Source organism: Melospiza melodia, chromosome 9, assembly GCF_035770615.1.
Source record: "Melospiza melodia melodia isolate bMelMel2 chromosome 9, bMelMel2.pri, whole genome shotgun sequence".
Taxonomy (NCBI): Eukaryota; Metazoa; Chordata; class Aves; order Passeriformes; family Passerellidae; genus Melospiza; species Melospiza melodia.
The window spans coordinates 7,412,933-7,431,755 of NC_086202.1; the positions used below are offsets into that span (position 1 = coordinate 7,412,933).

At 38.0% G+C, this 18,823-nt stretch overlaps 1 protein-coding gene across 4 annotated transcripts in view; it reads right to left on the reverse strand.

Annotated features, from left to right (window-relative positions):
- The window catches only part of ATRNL1 (attractin like 1), a 428,637-nt gene that overhangs the window by 82,734 nt on the left and 327,080 nt on the right, over positions 1–18,823 (reverse strand). The window contains exon 27 of one of the 4 annotated variants that reach the window (XM_063163141.1): positions 2,780–4,631. The exons of 2 other annotated variants lie outside the window; for them this stretch is intronic. In XM_063163141.1, coding sequence (XP_063019211.1) covers positions 4,572–4,631 — 60 coding nt within the window. In that variant the 3' untranslated portion in view covers positions 2,780–4,571. Of the gene's footprint in view, positions 1–2,779; positions 4,632–18,823 lie in introns of those variants that run through there. One more of the 4 variants, XM_063163140.1, reaches the window with a different exon arrangement.

The window sequence follows — 18,823 nt, forward strand, 5'->3', positions numbered from 1 at the left end:
ACACAAAAGAGAGAAAAAAAGGCAAGACAAGTAAGATCTGGGGGATCAGTGACCACTACATACCTCCAGGAAAGAAAAATAATTATTACCCAGAGCAGAAAAACACCTCTATATCATCTCTGAAATTGTGGAAAACAACTGGAAATTATATGAAGATAACTGTAAAAAACACACTTTGAAAATAGCCTAATTTATGAGGCAGGCTTTGTAGAACAGAAAGATTCTCATTAACTATGTCCAGTAAAAAGAACTAAGAAGAGTAAGATGCCTCAATGGGAAGGCTGTGATTGCACCCAAACAGTCCTAAGACATCTCAGTTTGCAAGAGTGATTCTGTAATTTGGCTAATTTAAAACCATAATTTCCAGAGGGGGTTGTTCTGTCCAGCATTAAGCTCATGCAGGGTCCAGGGCTATAACATGTTTGTAATCCAGGAGTGGTGGAGATGATGCTGTGACTAAATCCTGCAACAGGCATCATGTGATAGCAGAGTTAGTGGGAATTCAGTGAACACACCCAGCTGAAATCCAGGCAATTTAGCCTTTTCTTGGAGCATGGGTGCCACAGCTGTAGGTCTCAGCTGTCACTTCAGAAAAAGCACGGCCCAAGCCTGGGGACCAACTTCCTCCACACCAAATACTGAAGCAAAAGAAAAACTAACAAAAAACCCCAAATAAACCTCCCCTAAAAAAATAGCTCCAGAAACAAAATCTCTTACTCTCTGCTTGCCAGCAGAGCTTGGTGCCCTAATTTCCAGTCTGCCAGGATTTTTTCTCCTGCTGCACTTCTGACCACTGGCAACTACAGTGCCCAGCACCAAGTGAGGGACTGTGTCAAACTCACAACATCGACACTGTCATGATAGCTGTGTCCTCTCCTGACACTTACAGTTAAACCCTACTGCCTGAAAAGGACCCAGAGCCCCCAAGTTTTTCTGGGTAACTGTTTCAGGCACCAAAGAAGAAATTCCACAGTCACATCACCCTGTGAACACATAGTTCTGACCTGTGAAGACAAAAGCTGTTGCAATTTTTTTTCCAAGTCTTCAGCCTTCACGAAAGCATCTGTTTGCTTCATCAGACATTACTGAGATCACATGAACACAAGGTTACCCTTAAAATTAACTTTACCATTTGTCATACACATCCTCTGATGGCAGCAGCACAAGGTGCAGTTACTTTAGGCTCCATTTTAACAATTTTTTCCAAGTGCCGCCTCTGTAGAAAAAGTCTAATCTTTTATACAATAACTACTACTACTTGTGGCATTATGGCACCCATATCTGACTCATCCTGCATAAAGAAAAGGGCAAATCTCCCTCATTCAATAATTTCTGCAAAAAGCTCAGCTGCTTGCTCTTGAGGCAGCTCCTCTTTTAGAAAGAGATGCAGTTTTGATCAAAGACTTCCACTAATGGAAAATCTATCATATTCCCTGAATGATGCATTCCAATAATAAAATACTTTGGCTTCTGAAAATGTGCATCATCTTTCCTGATCAAATTCTCTGACTTTCAGGCTCAGCCTCAGGATCTTGTTATGCTTTGTCTTCATGATAAATGAATCCCCAATACCAAGCATCTACTCTGTGTGGAGTAGATACGTCACCCTTTGCACTTGTCTTTGAGAAACAAAGGCAAACAGAAGAAAACAGAAGCAAAAAGAAAGCCTCCATATAAATCTGTTTAAGGTTGGCACAATATTTTTAGACAAAAAATGAGTCTCATCTTGCATCATCTCCTAATCAAGAGTCAAGTACAGAAGTTCAGATTTAAAGTCAAAAGGGAGATTCTTTACGTACCCACTCCTCGCACCCTGAAAAAACCCAACCAAAAACAAACAAATAAAAAAAGAGAATCCAATATAAGACTTTTTATCATGTCCCTTCTATGTGAAGATAGACCTATCAGAGCTGATTGAAGTAAAGAACTTCTGAGCACATCCACCAAATGGGAAATACAAGGGGGAATCCTCACATGCAAATTATCTAGGAACTCTTTTTCTAATGTTCCTTCAGAATTATATAATGGATTTACAGCACTCTTAATTATGCAGAGTAGTAGTAAATAAGCATGAGAATTTCTGTCCAAGTGAGATGAAGGTACACAAGTGACCAAGGAGGAAAACAAACAACACCATTTTGCCAACACAACAGTACTACTGACGCTTAAAACAATGTGAAAAAAGGTGGATATGAGGAATATCTGGAAAATACACGGAAAAGGAAACATCTTGTGGTCTAATTCTGACTGTTATTCACCTTTTGGGAGCAGCAACACATCTTTAACAGAGTATGGTAACTCCAGCATCAGAGGAACAAAGCACTAAGCTGGACTGAAAGCCACATACCTGACCAGCAAACTTCTCCACTTCACATCTTCAGCAAAGTGTTCACTACAACCACAAAGAAAATAACCCTGCAAAATGAGTAAATACTCCCCTGATGGTCCAGAAACAGAGGAAGCCCAGTCTTAGGAAAAGCTGCAGAGGCACACAAAAACATTATTTGACATGGATGAAATTTTCAAAATCAGAAATGCTGCACAATTTTAATGATGGCCAATGGAGAGGAGAACTTAAGTTCACATAGATATTTCAAGTTAACTGATTACTGACTTGGTTTTGGGCATGATCACTGCAAAAACACATTACTTTGGTCAAGCCAGACATATCTCCTGGTATTTTGTTTTCTGTTTGAGAAATACCCTGGTCCTCTTTGCCACACACACACTACTCAGTAGCAAAGCATTGGTAAGGGTTTCTTTTATTTGGTCGGTAAGAAAACAGCATCAGTACATTAATAACCAATGATAAACAATGCAGTTGAACTGTCCAGCACCTAGATATCCCATGTTCTAGCTTTCTTTATGTATACACACATTCCCATAGTCTCAATGCATTTTTACAAGTTGGTAGCAGCTTATGTTAACAATTTGCACACACAAACACACACACACACACATATCTCAGCAGGAATTATTTTGTATTATTCAGCCCAGCAAAGAAAACCCGCAGTAACTGGCATTTCCAGTAGCCATGCACAATTTGTATGAACAGTTAAGGTCAGATTAGAGGGAGAGAGGAAGAGACACAGGGAGACACAAGGAGAAAAGCAAGCAAAGCCACACGTTGAAGACAGGCTGTTGTCTCTCAGCTCTTCAGGTGAAAAGCTAAGGGCTGGTAAGAGGCAGTTGTCCATATCATCATATGGAAAGGTCTCCTTGGCTAAAAACAGCATCTAGAACTGCATTTGTAAAGCTAGACCAGCTGGGAGGTGCCAAAGGAAAAAAAATAGAATAGCAGAAGAAAAACTCTAAGTGGCAGAGCATATTCAGAAGAATTAATATGTCCTTATCTGGGAAGTCTAGGCTCACCTAAGCTACCCTGGAGGAGGATGCACTTTTTGATGAAAGAGTTTCTCTTCAGGTCTGTCCTTTGAGAATTGTGGTGACTACATGAGCTTGGGGTCACATTTAGAACAGAGATACTGTAAATTCTTGCAGATCTACTCAGCAAGCCTAGATGGCACAAAAGGTACTGTGATGTGGGGTTTGGTATGACAACAGGAGAAATACAAAATTACCCAGGACAGTGAAAATCACTAAACCTCTCTCCACATAGACTGATTCAAGGAAAGACAAAGGCAAAGTGAGCCCTTTAACTTTGGTATAGCATTTCTCTATATGCAGTAATTTTTTTTTTACACATTAGCAGAATTATTAAGGTAACCAACGTGGTTAGGCAACATGTCTTTATACAGACACACTTTGAAGGTCAACCTTAGCAAACACTGTGGTTTAAGTAATTCTAAGAAATTAAACACAACTGGTCTAACAGAGCTGCAATTTATAATAAAGTGAAAATAAGGACACTTCAGGAGGTGAAATAATTAAATGTATAATCAAGTTTCAAGTATTGAATATTTAGTCAGGAAATGTACAAAGATATCCTCCTATTGACTTAACACAGAGGTTCAAGGTAGAAATCTGTTAGAATGCCCAGGCAGCCGTGGCTGACCACATTGTGAATGTCAGCTCATTGACTGAGGTACTGAACTCTTGCCATTTTAAACTTAGGCAAGTCATTAGCCATGAAGAAAAGCTAAGACTATTAGTTAACTGCCTGTTCAGTCGCAGGTACAAGCATGGTACAATCTGATCAACCAAGCATAAATATTTTCTGCATTTTAGAGCTACACATGACATACAGAAACCCCAGAGGTGCTAACATCATTGCAGAAACTATGTAATTAAAATTTACTAATATAACTTGCAAACAAAAAGCAAAAAAATCCATAAAAATGTGTGAGAGGCTTTTGGGGAGTCCCAGGAGACAGGTAAGGGGTACAAGCACGTGACATTCCACAGTATTGAGGGATGTATGCCAGTATCAGCCACTTAACTGCAGCCTGCAAGAATTCAGCTGCAAATCTTTGCTTCCTCTCTGTCTTTCATATCTTTGCAAGGCAAAAGGCAAAGACAAAGTCTTTCAGCTGGAGTGCTTTCATCCAAGAACATTCTTCATCCAAGGCCAAAGGTTCACCATATCCTAAAAGGCCTTTGGATCTGCATGTTCAGTCATCTTCATCCAAACGTATTTCTTTGGGAGCATTATTCAGTCCTTGTGGCCGATCCTAAAAGAACACCAATAAAAACTATCTTCATTCCTTCAAATACAATCTTCAATGGCTTTATCTCTAGGACCACTGTATGAGAGCATTGTGTCGAAGGTGAAAAATGGATGCAGAGGTATTTCAATTAAAACCACAGCACATTGAAACATTTTTCTATGGTTTTTGCAGGTTTAGTTTTGGTCAACTCTCTAGCTAAGTGTTCCCAAGGTGAAATAGGCTTTCTGGAAAACCACACATATAAACACAATATTTTTCCCCTGTGCTGACAGCTGCTTAAAAACACTACCTGTTGCCTTTCCTGGGACAATATTTCTAAGGGGCTAAGAATTGTGATATAAGATCCTATCAGTATATTACACAAGTACAAAGTACTTTGAATAAAGCTCTAGAATATGAGGAAGTTCTGTATCCACTTAAATTGCTTTACTGGAGGTAGGGAGAAGCAAAGTTTTCTCTGGAAGGAAACAAGTCTGTTATTTAATGGGGCACAATAATGCCATAGAACACAAAGCAAAAACGTGCAATTGTAACTTGTGATTGTCTAAAATAAAAGAGGTGCAAGCTAATCTTGGTTTCAATCAAATACCATTCATTCACCTCTCCATTGTTATTCCACATCATCTAGCTCACTTACATTTCCTCCAAATTCATTTCTTTTATATATCTGTATGTTTTCCAATCCTTTCTGTCCTTTTAAAAAAATGTTTTTCCAGAGTAATCTATTCACCTCTTCCTTTCTTCCTTCTGTTGTTTTTTTCTTAAAGTAGCCTGTCCCTGCTACTCTTCTTTTCAATTCCGTGAGACCCTATAAGATTTTAGTCTTGGCCTTCCTCTCAGCATCACTCACAACTCTGTTTTGTTCTCCAGAGTGTCTCTGCCCATTTGGGATCTCCTGACCCTTTTTAGCCTAATTCTCCACAGTCACCTCCAGTTCTTTGCTATATTATTTTTTTATTCTTCACTTCTCTTCCTATCCCTCTTTCACCTAAAGCCATTGTAACTTCAGTTTTATTTCTTCTTTTCTGGATGTTACCAAGCTTCTGCTATTGCACCACCCTGCCAGACTAAGTCACAAACTGTTTCTAGAATAAAGGGTCAATTGTGCCTTGTTCTAACAGTATGAAAAGACCTAACAAGAGGAGAGTCAATCTTCAGCATATTTTTGAAAAATAAACAAAACAAAACACGACAAAACCTTTTCCTTAAAAGCAATGTGTTCAGTTTTATCTATTTTTTTACAAGACTTGAAATAATTAATTTTATTACTGCTGTATCTGTAGCTTCTAAAGGACTTCCATTTAAAAACAAACTCATTCCAAAGCAAATTACAAGTTTTGATGGTTACAAGAAAAGTATGAAACATGGTTCTGCCTTAGCTACGCGAATCACAAGTGAGAAAAAGTATATTTCAACCCTAATATTTTAAAGTCCTCAATTTTCAAGGCAGCTGTGTAACCATTAGCGTTCTGACTCACAGGGGCAGACACAAACCTGATCTGAACAGAAGAGCAGACTACGCAAGAGCTTAAATCTATACCTGATTTTGAACTCTTCTGAGTTAACACTGTTTGGTCAGAATAGTAAAGGAAGGGAAGACAAAAAAGGAAAGCCAATCTCAAGAGGTGACCACTTGAATGCCATTAAAATGCCACTCATTACACTAAAGATGTGAAAGCAGGCAAGAAGGTCATCTCAGTAACTTCTAGACAATTTTGGGTGGGAATGGCCAGCAGTGACAAGTGTTTGGTACTTTGAAGATTTCAAACCAGCAGGAAATTGAGACAGCACAAAATTCTGCATCAGTTTGTGATATTTATTCCTATCAAAAGTAATTTCTTGATCTCAAATTAGAAGCTATTTCCCCTGCAATGAGAAATGGGTCAGATAAAGGATATTTATGATGATTACTTTTTCTTTGGATGGAATGTAATCAATACCTCTCATTATGTTAAAGCAAGATGATGGGGATGACAAAGGTGCTGAGGTGAATTTAAAGGCACTGAAGGGCTTAGAAATCAAATCTTTTATAACATTAACTTTTTGGAAGATGTTAACAAGTCATACTAGCTCAAACAGAAGCTTCCTATTGACTCTCTATTCTGCCTTAAAGGCTCAACCAAAACAGATAGCAGATTTTAGTTTTGATAAAACTCAAATGGGATTTGGTTTTTAAAGTTTAATAATTCTATAGTGTTCTTTGTTCTTCAGCTTTTAATGTGTAAACTAGATTTCTGTGTACCAGAGTCAATAAAAAACTTCTAGCTGAAAGGGGATAGTGATATAAGGTTCCATGTACCTTATTGTAATACCAAAAATCATAAGCTTGTTTTAACATCAAAATAAATTTAAAGAGAGAGATTAAAGTAGACTGTGTTAGCAACAGGCTGAAGGAAGACTGAAGGCAAAATAAGAGAGCATGCTCTTAAATATTTTTTTCACAACAAATTTGAAGCCTATCAGATTTTCAACCTAGTATAACATACATTTCTGGATGCTAAGGCCTTCTTAAATTTATTCATAACCAGATCTAAGCTGTTGGTCTCTGTCCTGGCACTGACATGAAGTAGTCCTCAGCTTTCCCCAGCCGACTTCTGAAAAACAATAAAATTGAAAGGTGCCAACAACAAGCTTGGTGCTGGGTCAGTGTTCTCCCTGCAGTGTAAAAACAAACTGAAATGCCATGAAGTACTTGGAGGCACTCACAAACAATTTTCTCAGTGTTCCCCCTTCAGCACTGGAGGTGGCTGTGGGTCAAGCCAGTGCTAAGACAAATCTGAGTTTTACAGCTGTTGAAATACTTACACCACACCAGATTTTTAAATTATGTCATAGCAGTGCAGTTATTACTTGCCTGCCACGGGATCTGCTGATGGCAGTTGAAGTTCTTATTCATCAAGGGGCCCAAATAATTGAAGCAATCCATCTGCTCCATGCACTCCCCCTCTGCCTACCCTGTGATTGCTTATTGCCATGTGATTTTTGCCAGTGATGCCATACCTGAGCAATTGGTGGCCTGTTGGATCTCCTGAGAACTGTGCTGTGATGGAGCAGAGGGAACTAAAATATTCCACCTGCTCCAAGCTCTGCCTTTGCAAAAACCTGATGGGATGTGAAATTTGGCAGCCACTGTCATAACTGATCAAGCATTTGCCAGACTCTTGCATATTTCCTGAAGGCTGCTGCTGTTTTTCATCATGAATTCCAGATAATTGAAATAATTGACCTACTCTAAGACCCTGCTTTGACTCCAGCATTTTCAGCATTGGGACATTTGCCTATTGTCATGTTTGGTTAAGAGCAGCAGAAGCTTTAATAACTCTTTCACAAGATGTCACAGCACCACGGAGCAATCTTTTTTGCACAGTTTGTGTTACTGAGCTGCCAGACACCCTTCTGCTTTCTGCCCTCATCCCATGGCTCAAAAATGCACATGCAGAATCCGCCCAAGTGTTAGAAAGGTGTAGGGAGAGGAAATGAAGGAAAGCATGCAAGCAGTTTTGCAAGCAGGCTGATAATGTGAATCCCCTTACTGCTCCCATGCAATGAGCAATTTAAACACTCCAGTGCTCTGTTGCTTAGATGAACTTCCATTAAGGTTTTTTTTAGTCATTTGTAGGAGCCTACAAATGTTTTACAGAGGATCAAATACCCAAACTTACACTTTTCACCACTTATTATGTTGCTAAAGGACAGACTTGCCTGTTGACTGATATACAGATTTTTAGAATAGTCCAATTAACTGTACTAGCCATAAAAAGCTTTGATGTGTTCTTCTGCTGAGGGGTATAGATCTTACTTGCAGTCAGATTATATTGCTCACTTTTATTTGAGTAGAACAAAAGTACCACATTCCCTCACTAGATCACATCCCACGCCTGAATTTACTGTATTCATTTCAAGGAGGGATGATCAATTGTGATCATTGCTCTGCTTAGACTCTGAGCAGGTCACAGACTGACTGACAGTGGCTCTGGAAGTCTTTCCAACACTTTCATTAAGATCTAACATTTCTGCAGCTGTACTTTGAGGCGCTCTGTATTTTGCCCTGCACAAAATACAGATACAGACTTATTTTTAAAAGACCACTTCTGACACATCATCTACTCCTAACAATGTTCAACTTTTCTAAAGTCCAGGTTTTTCTTTATCTGCAGCCTTTTCTTTTCAGCTCTTTATCTTTAAACAGATACCACTGAAACGAACAAAGAGAAATGCTGTTTTGAAAGGGAAAAAGCTGCCAAATCTTATACACATGTACTGCTAGTAATGATCTCAACAATATTAAAGTTACAATTATCTACCCACCTTAATAAAATTGTGGAGTTGTAAAAAAAATTGGAATGTAAATGAAACCAGTCCAGTAAGTCAAAATGATCTGCTATAAATAAAAGTTTACAGGTAAACTATGTGATACAAAGAATATTTTTTTCTTATCGTGCATCAAGCTTTTTAGACTAGGAACTGCTCATTGTTTCTCGAGTAAAAAGGCTTGATGCATATTAGTTTAAAGATAAATCCTGACCTTCAGAAGAAATTTAGGTTTCCATCAAAAATGAGAATTGATATATGCAGAGAGGGACAAAAAGTCACGGCAGTTCTGTGGCCCCGAGAGAGGCTGAGACCCTTAGGGGTTCCCTTCTAAACTTCAAGTTCTTGTAGCAACACAACACATTTTTTCCCATTTAGAAATACCTTAATTAAAAGAAGAAGCTCACCTAGTGGTAGTTTCAGATTTCAAATTCAGAGAGAACAGTTTCTCTAGGAAGACTCAATACCCTGCTCCAGCGAGTCTTTGTCAATCATCACTTACTTGAGGTAAAAAGATGACAGAAAGGACACTGCTGTAGTTATGTGCACAACTGTGGGGTGAGAGAAATCCACCTTTTGATGAAATAGCTTTCTTTTTTTACGTACACTGGTGATGATTGATTGTAGAAAATTCAAAAGGGTGACTTTACAGATAATTGGCCCTGACTAACAAAAGCAAACAACATTGCAGCTTTCTGTCAGCTGTGGGATGCAATTATGCACCATTAATTAAACTGGTGTGCCAATGAAAGGTCAGATAACACAACATGAAGAAGAAAGCAGTTCTGTACTTTGTTATTGCTTGAAAATGTTTGTGCTTATATAGCACTCTTGGAGTGGGAGGAAACCATTCTTCATTTAAATAAGGTGAAAATTTGGAGTTAGATTCTAGTCTGGCTTAAATACAAGAACATAAAATAAAATAAAGGTGATGGAACTAAGGAAGGTGTTGCAAACTTTAAGGTAATCCTTTCATCCTGCAGTGGCATGTCTGCTCAGGAATGGGGACATCAGACAGAAGGCAGAACATTTTCACTTAGTAGGGGGTCAGTAACCTTGCAAACACTAATTTAATTCAAAGCAGAAGGCCTAACTTTCCTTATGACTACATATGCTTTTATTAAGATAATCTGCTGCTCTCAATGTTGTTTTTATTCCTTGCCTTCTCCCAATCACCAGTCTGATTGCTCTCAGTGCCAACATCTCAGGAAGTAGATTTGCCACTTGTGATGCTATGCATCACAAAACTTGAGTCACAATTAAGAAAAAGAACCAAAAAACCATCTTTGTTAGCAGTAAATAATGTTTTTCCCAAGAGAAGTCACTTTTAGCTGGATTCTTCCCCGTCCAACAAGTCCCTTCCCCCCAGTTGTTTTATTTGCAGAGACTAATTTGGCAGTCAATGATAAATGGCTGCAAGCTTTGTGTCTTTGTAGATGTATTCCAAATAACCCAGTAAATAAAATACACAGTAACTTATGATATCATCTCTGCATGCAATATATATGGCTTTTCCTGGTTCTTTCAATTTTTCTTAATTGATTGGAAATAAATATGCAACCTTGAAGGCCAAAAGCTTCTGAAGTAAAAGGCACACAGTGTTCTAATGCTTATCACTAATGGAGTCAACTGTGACTCTTTGCCAGGATGAAAGAGACTTACAAAGATATTCCAATACTGCTGCTTCCTGTCCCAGAACGGAATTGAGACTTGGCAACAGGTAAAGATGGGCAAAATTGTGCCAAAGAACAGCTCAGGGACGTGCCCTCACCTTGGCAGGCTGGAGTTGGGTTAGGTGATCTGAGCAACAGCTTTTGATTGCTCAAGTTTCTCAAGGCTAGAAAGTCTGGAGTCTTGGCAGGGATGGCAGTGGTGTTCTTTAAAAACAGCAACAGAAAGCAAAACCAAGCAAAACCCAACAACATCCCCGTCAGTTTACCCCTATCTATCCATACTCAGATACATTGCCTTCTCTTTCCAAAAAGAACAGCAGTTCTTTCCAAAAAATCAACAGTTAAATATTGAAGTGATTAGATTGTTGACAAAAAACAGAAATGAATCAAAAATATTTTCATTTTCTTCCCAGTTTTTTTTTTTTTTAAGGTTTCACAGAGAAATCTTATTTTCAGCACTTCATTTCCCCTGACATAGTAAAAATCCTGATTCTGTGTCCTTTCCTCATGTTGTTTTAACTTTTCACATAATTACAGAGAAATTGCTAATGGTCATGCTGAGCACTTAAATCTAACTTATCAATAAGGCAAGTCAAACTTCCACAGCAAGTTAAGTTATGCAGGATTCATATTTCAATGCAGCACTATACCATCATACATAGTAACTTAAAGGCAAGCATTTAATTGCATGAAAATTTTTGAGAGAAAGTGAGGGAATCAGTGTAATGAGATTGTCTTGGAAAAAAACTAAGTAAAATAAGCATTGATAAAAATACCAAAGAATTGATGTTGAAAGTGAAATTAAGTCAGAATAAGCTAAGTCTCAATTCCTGGAGTTTAACTTGATGCAAAATCTAAGCAGAAGAGAACTTGAAAACTAGGTTAACCTCTCTTTCACTTTGCATTTCTTTCTACATTGAAGTTGTGGGCTATTTTAAACATGTGGTTTTGTCTAACTGCACATCTCAAATGGTAAATATCTCTTTCTTTTCAAGTCTCTCCAAGTTGCTGGAGAACACCTTTGATACTATTCACTGAATCCAGCCTTGTGCTTAGGCAGCGAATGCTACTCTCCGGTAATGGTTATCCTGAGTAGCTATAGCACCATTAACTTGTCTCAAATGCCCCATTTTTAGAGATTGTCCTTGTTAGGAGCAATTTTGAAAGAGTATAGAGGAGCTGAAAAGGACTGAGTATTTTAGATTAGGCTATTATAGTAAAATTGAGTATCCCAATCAAGTTCTTTGGTATCTAAACTGATTTATCACATCCTAGCCCTCCTGTGTTAAAAGAGGTCTGAAAAAAGTATGCACCAGAAATTTTGTAGCATTTCATGTTAGGCTTCCTTCATCCCCACAGGTCAGATTCTGATTTAGATTAAATTATCTACTAGAAAAATAAAAAGCCCTCTACCTTAATATTATATTAGTATATCAAAGAGATGTGTCCAACATCTCTCAGGCTCAATCTAGTAGCCAGTAATTAGGAGACAATGGGAGTGATTTTGAGAGAATCCCTGATTGTTTCCAAGGTAAGGAAGCAACAAAGAAAAAGACATTTGGGACATTCCTTCCAAGGCAGCTTAACTACCACAGCACCTCTTGCTGGGATACAAAGCCCAGATTTCCTTCCAGCTTCTCCTCCAGCCAGTCCCACAACAAGCAAGCAGGCATTTGTGTCTGCCTTCCACCTCCCTGAAACCATGACTCATAAGATGAAAATGACCTTATTCCACTGTTGAAACTCTTGTACTGTATTCAGTTATTCAGTGACCAAGTAAAGAGGTACCCACCACACACCATACATCATTAAGATATTTGAAAAAGCTTTCAAAATCAGGACACTCAGTACAAACTGCTGAAGAAAACCAGAGGTAAAAAGAACCATACACAAATGATACTAATGGACCTAGATAAAACATATAGCCCTCCTGATTGCCACCTAGACAAGACTAATATTAGTGTTTTAATCTAGAGCTCTCTCAGAAGCAGCAAGTTCTACTTCTTACCATGAAAGAAAGGCTTTTATTCATATAAAGGTGAGCAAAGCCATTCTCCTAATTTGTAAGAGGAATTCTGTGTTCACATGGGCGAAGTAGGGCTCTGGGCCAGGACTCATGTTTAATAAGACAAGAGTGCATCTAATGGAATTTAAGGGTTTAATATTATGTAATTAACTTATTGTCACCACAGTTCAAAATAGTTAATGCAGGTTCTGTGCTGCAATCAGAGGCAGGCAAGCAGGCCCTTGCTCTCCAGGGAAGCCCCTTGGACTCCAAGGGGGCTCCAAGCTGCTCAGTCCTGGCATTCTCTGCACTGTCACTGCAGTCACATCCTACAGCATCTGTCCAGAATCATCTGGCAGTGGGATGGATTTGCTCCTTTGCAACACTGAATTCTAAGAAAGCCTTATTTAAATGTGAGGGAAGATGCAAATAGTTATTAGATAGCCTTAGAAGAACATGATTTGATGGTGCTTTTCATCATAATATTGCTGATGATTACTCCCTCAAGTCAATTCAGAAGAGGCTAGGACTTTTCACACACAGCCAAGCAGCTTTCAAGAGGAAATGCAAGACTAAACATTCTGTTTTGAAATCCTGCATAATGATATGTATTATAGAATAATTTTTTGTTGTGTGTTTTTCAATTTAGCGTGCATAATTTTCAGTTTTGCTAGCAATACAGAAGGCTTTAATGCTTACTTAATTAGTCTAAGCTTGGTAATTCAGCCAATGAAAACTAAAGTGTTTAAGTTATATTAATTGTAAACAATGTTAACAGTTAATTTTCTGAATGATGGAGCAACATAAAAACAAACTTGAGTAACACTAGGATTAATTAATTGATTAGCTAGTTTCTGTTGAGAATTATATTCAATAAGAGTCTGTCAATACAAATTGCTATCAATTGAAACTTTATGAAGTGCCAAGAATAATGGGTTCAGGTGCATACTAGAACTAGTTGTCATGAATGCCAATTTACTGCAGAGAAATGGATTGTTTATCACCTAATTTAATTTCAGACAGCTAACTCACTTGTAATAACTCATTTTAGCATTGAATTTTCAAGAACTTGAGTGTTGTTAGAAGCAGCAGCTTGCAAATTTAAATTCTTCTGTAAATAATTTAAAGCAGACTGTAACTCAATTTTGCCATTGACTACTTGGAAAATATTTAGCAATTTTATTTACCATTCAGACACCCCTGTTCTTCCCACTGGCAGCATGTTTCATTACAAATGGCTGCCTACTGCTGCAGTATTAGACTTGAGTCTGTACTTTTAATAACACTGGCATGGATGCAGTGTCCTTTGTTGCTTCTGGCTGACTCAGCCAAAACGCTCTGTGGAAGTACTTAATACACTTCAGGACATCTGGAGAGTTTGATGTCCAGATGCTGAAGAGGAAAATGCAGAGAAGGCTCACAGCAGACAGAAAATACACAAAAGTCCTCTGGTTTGGGCCATGGGATGGTTTTAGTTCATCCTGTGCTTTCTCCATCCTCCCTCTGAAGTGTTACAGGGTATTTGATGGCAACTGGGAACAAGGAAAGTTAAGCAAAAAGCAGGTTATTTGGAGCCTTTGAAAAATTATGCAAAACATCAATTTCTTAAAGGCTCCGAGGAAGCTGCCAGCTAGAAATAATTTAATACTATGGAAATACTTTCCCCTTCCAGATTTTCAACAGTCACTGAATTTCAGCTGCAATGCCTGAATAAAAACATGCAGTTACATTACAATGAAATAGTGAGATGGCATAATAATGTAAGAGTTTATGAATCTGCATAAAGCTTTACATCCAGGAACCATGTCGGTCCATGCCTACCACTGTAAATATACATTCCTGAAAATACTATCAGCCTTTTTTTTTTACTTTACTTTGCAAACAAGGCATTGAAACAAATCAATGTTCCAGCACACCTGCAACAGGGATCTGACAGAGCCCAGCACCTTGTACTCACAGCTGTCAAACACTACTGAGGGTGAAAGTTCCTCCCAGCTTCATGCACTTACTGCAGGTAGCTCACATCAGGGTGCAGCACACTTGTTAGTCAAGGCAGATCACATTTCAAAATAACCACTGTATTAACACTCTCCTGTAATCTGAGACTTCAAGGAAGATCAGCCACATTTGCAAACAAGCAGCAATAAACTAAAATATTTAGAAATCCCTTTCAACTTTCCTTTCGTAACATAAATTATTTTGATAAAATAAAAAGTCCAACAGCAAAAGCTTTGAAATGCCATCTCAAAAATAGGTCAGACTCTTACTTCCTATCTTACTTCTCCCTTACAGCATGAAAAGCTGTCTGTGCTTTGCCTCATGACTTCTCTCCTTATGGGAGCTTCTATAAATCATTTCTGTTAGCAAAAAGTAATCCATGGACTAAGCCTGTCCTAGAGCTACAGACTGAGCTTCCACTGGGAAGGTGCTGCAGGCTGAACACAGATGTTGACCAACCTAGTTAAAAATTGAACAGCTCATAGGCAGCACTACAGCAGCACCACTGTTTATCAGAAATCACTCAAAACATCTTCCTAAGTGAGGAAGTATTTTAACTCTAGCTTCAAGTCAGACTAATAACATGACACTTTACTTCAACTCAGAACTCTTCTCTAAGTCTGATATTTCCCTCCCCAAGAATATTAAATGGATTTTCCGGATTCACAGATACAGTGACACAAATGAGGAGGTAATCAGAGATTTAATTTAGGATCATTACCCAAGCTAACACCTCACAAATCTCTGCTGACATGAATCAAATGGTTATTCCCACCTGTCAGCAAGAGCTTGATAGCTGAAAAGCAGGGGGAAATATGGTATTTGACATTTTCCTTCTAGCAGGAGGCTCAGTTACGGGTTTATAAATTTATTATAAACACATGAGGTCAAAAGAAAATTATCTATATTCAGTAAATCTAGATAATAGCTTAATAAATTTAAAATGTACTCCCCACCCCCTCAGTATGTTGAGAACTTAGAAAAAACTACCTACTGCTTCAGTTTTGAAATTGTTTTGAAGAAATTTTCTGTAAAGAAATATGTTCATACTTCATTAGTTAAACTGCTACAGCAACAGAACAAAAAAGGTCATATTTCAAAGTTGCAAGGCATTAGCACATGACTGAAAACCTATGAGTGGATCTTGCTTTCAGTTCAGCACCAGAACTGACTGATCCAAAGAGGAGTATACATTAAAATACAGGCAGGTTATAACAAATGGTATTTGTGACGAAGTAAAAGCTACTATATCTATTGCCATCCTATAACAACTGATACTTGAGCACATACAAGCCATTACTTAAATCATTACATGGGAATAAAGTCCTTCTAATAAAGCTTTCAGATTATAAATGACATTGATCTGTGTGAAGCTGTTATTTACCATTGATGGACACTGTACAACATTAAGGAAGATGTATGCATCACAACACAGCTGAAAGCAAGGTCCTACCTAAACACTGAATGCATTCATTCCTAAGGGGGAGCTGGGAAACAGCAGCAGACAGTGTAGGGATGCTTTTACACAGATTTGTAAAATTATGATTATTTTTGACCAGAACCTTACCAAGAATGAAGCCTTAAAAAACCACAGCAGTTTACGATCAACTCTCAGATTTCATCCTTTGGTACCAGTATTGGTCCACAAAGCAGATAGAAAATGGAGAATTGCAGTGCATTCAGAGAAGAGCTCCAGAATAAACTGGAAATATGCTCTAAGTGTCAAGAACTCTATTTGCTTTACTGAACAACTTTTAAAAGACCATTAAATCAAAATCTACAAGTACCAGTAAAAGCTGAAGACTCTGAGACAGAATGGATGAAGGCAAGACAACTTTAAGTGGCTCTTAAATTTATGACAGCTCAAGTTAAGGCATGATTTAAATAGACCATAAAAAACAGGTGAAAAGTATTAACCACTGGAAGACTAGGAAAAAAAAAGCCCCAGCAACAACACAACCAAAAAGCAAACAACTGTTATTTTACTGATACCTAAGTCCAAAACCAAATAAATTCTTGTTGGTACACAAAGAAACTTTTACACATTCAGAATTTACTGCAGTCTAAAAATAGTTAATGACTTCAGTGTTTCTCTCTTACACAAGTACATGCAGGAAAACAAAAGTAAACATTCCTCTGCTCAAGTTTCCTATGGAAAAATGAAAAATTCAGGATTAATTAAACCTGGTCAAAGTACAGTTTTGTAACCTATTTCTATTATATTTCTAGAGAGAGACAAAGTTTTTGATTCTGAGTTGAAGGGCAATTCATGAACTCCACATTACTTCAGTATAACTGGATTAAAGGCTTGGACATCACTCAGTGCAGAGATTACAAAAACCATCTCCATCTTCTGTCTCCCAGGACAGCAGCTGAGGTCACACGTCATTTTTCCACCAAATTTGTTGAGTTCAAGAACCCTTTTCTCTACAATAGCAGAGTCACAGTTATGGCAGAAAATGACAAGAGCACCCTATAGCCTCACATTCGGGTCACAGAAATGATTCTCTCCCTGCTGGCTGAGGATGGCCTGGCACACCCATCCCTTCTTTTCAGGGACTGTCTGAGGCACAGCACAAAGGGGAAATGCAGCAGCCCTCTCTCTGATTTTTGAGAGCAGAAGCACAAGCACAACTCCAGGAGATCATTTTCAGATGTAAATCCTGATTTGACAGAATCAGCTTTCTGCTGTGTTTGAGGAACTTTTGAAGAGGCATCCCTTTTCAGTATTCCCTCTTGGCTCTGCTCCACACATGGCTCTGGATTCAGTTCTGAGTCAGGCACCTAAAAATGGATTACTACAGCAATAGGCATTACAATAGCAAAATCTTCTGGGAGAAATGTATCCCAACACTTTATTTTGCATTTTTAAATTGACAACATATTTCTGAATGAGTTCTAGTTAAGCCTTGTATTTTTAGGAGAAGCTGTAGTAATTACTGGGCTATATTTTACTGCCTCTCTCAGGCTGAAAGCCATATCTAGATGGGAAAGACCAATATAAATACTGTCACTTATGAGTAGGTCACTGGATAAGGAGCAAAAAAAACTGGGCTTGCTTCCAATTTTTCTCTGTCAGTATTTCTGTGTGTAAAGTGGGATGGATATCTACTAATACATAAGAAGCATTTCTAAACCTAAACATGAAATAAACATCATTTACTATGGAATGTTTTAAATAGCTACAAGGCTACTGAAATACTATAATATTTGCTTTCCCTAAAAGGTCCTCATCTGCATTGTAAAGATTTTATTACTTAAATTATGCAAAGCTACCAATCAGCAAAAGCACATTCACACTTCAGGGAGCCTGACTCCATACCCCACAGACACTTCACAGTTTATAAAAATTACTCTTAGATAATAGTGAAATAACCTCACTTTGTTAATTATGACACTTTACACAATCTGGAGCATTGCAATAATTTCAAGCACGTCTGAAGCCACACCCTTAGAACAGCGATAACTCAGCTTCACATTGTAAGGAAGGAAAGTGAACTGTAACGGTGTTAATTTTCTCTGAACATGCAAACACATCAATGGGATGCTTCAGATAGTATTCATACAAAAGGAATATTTGTTCCAGTCCACAGTACATCTTTTATTCCTTCCAAATTGTTACTCTGAATCTGTCACCTGTAGAAATACCTATGACTCCATTTCAAGTACGGCTGAAGAAAAATCACATATCTTTTCAAATACAATGTCTGTTTAAACAATACTGAAATTTATAAGGAAACTGAATTTCATGCTTTAATTTTTATAAGAAACCTATATTTCTACAGAAGACTCTACTGATCATCTTTATGGAAACAGGTTGAAAAATACTTAAAAAAAAAAAAAAAAAAGCTGAGTTTTCTCCTTAGAGTCAGTAAATTGAAACATTTTTATTTACCCAATACTCCCAGTTTTAGATATTGGGATGATTTAAATTCTGGTTTCAAGCAGCTACATCCTATTGAACCTCAGACAACTGTAAAATGGAAGAGAAAGATCTGGATCTCCACTCAATGTGGGAAGCCTCATTCCCTTTCCATAGATCATTTCCAAGGCCCCATATCACAGGGTCAGTGATGCATGCTAGGCTTTATAAGCAGCAAAGGACTTTCAGATACTTGAGAACAACCAGGGCTTTTTATCCTTTTGAAAAAGACAAAGCTGGCACTGTCTGAGTCACTGTGGAAATGACCAGAGGCGAGCCAAACTGC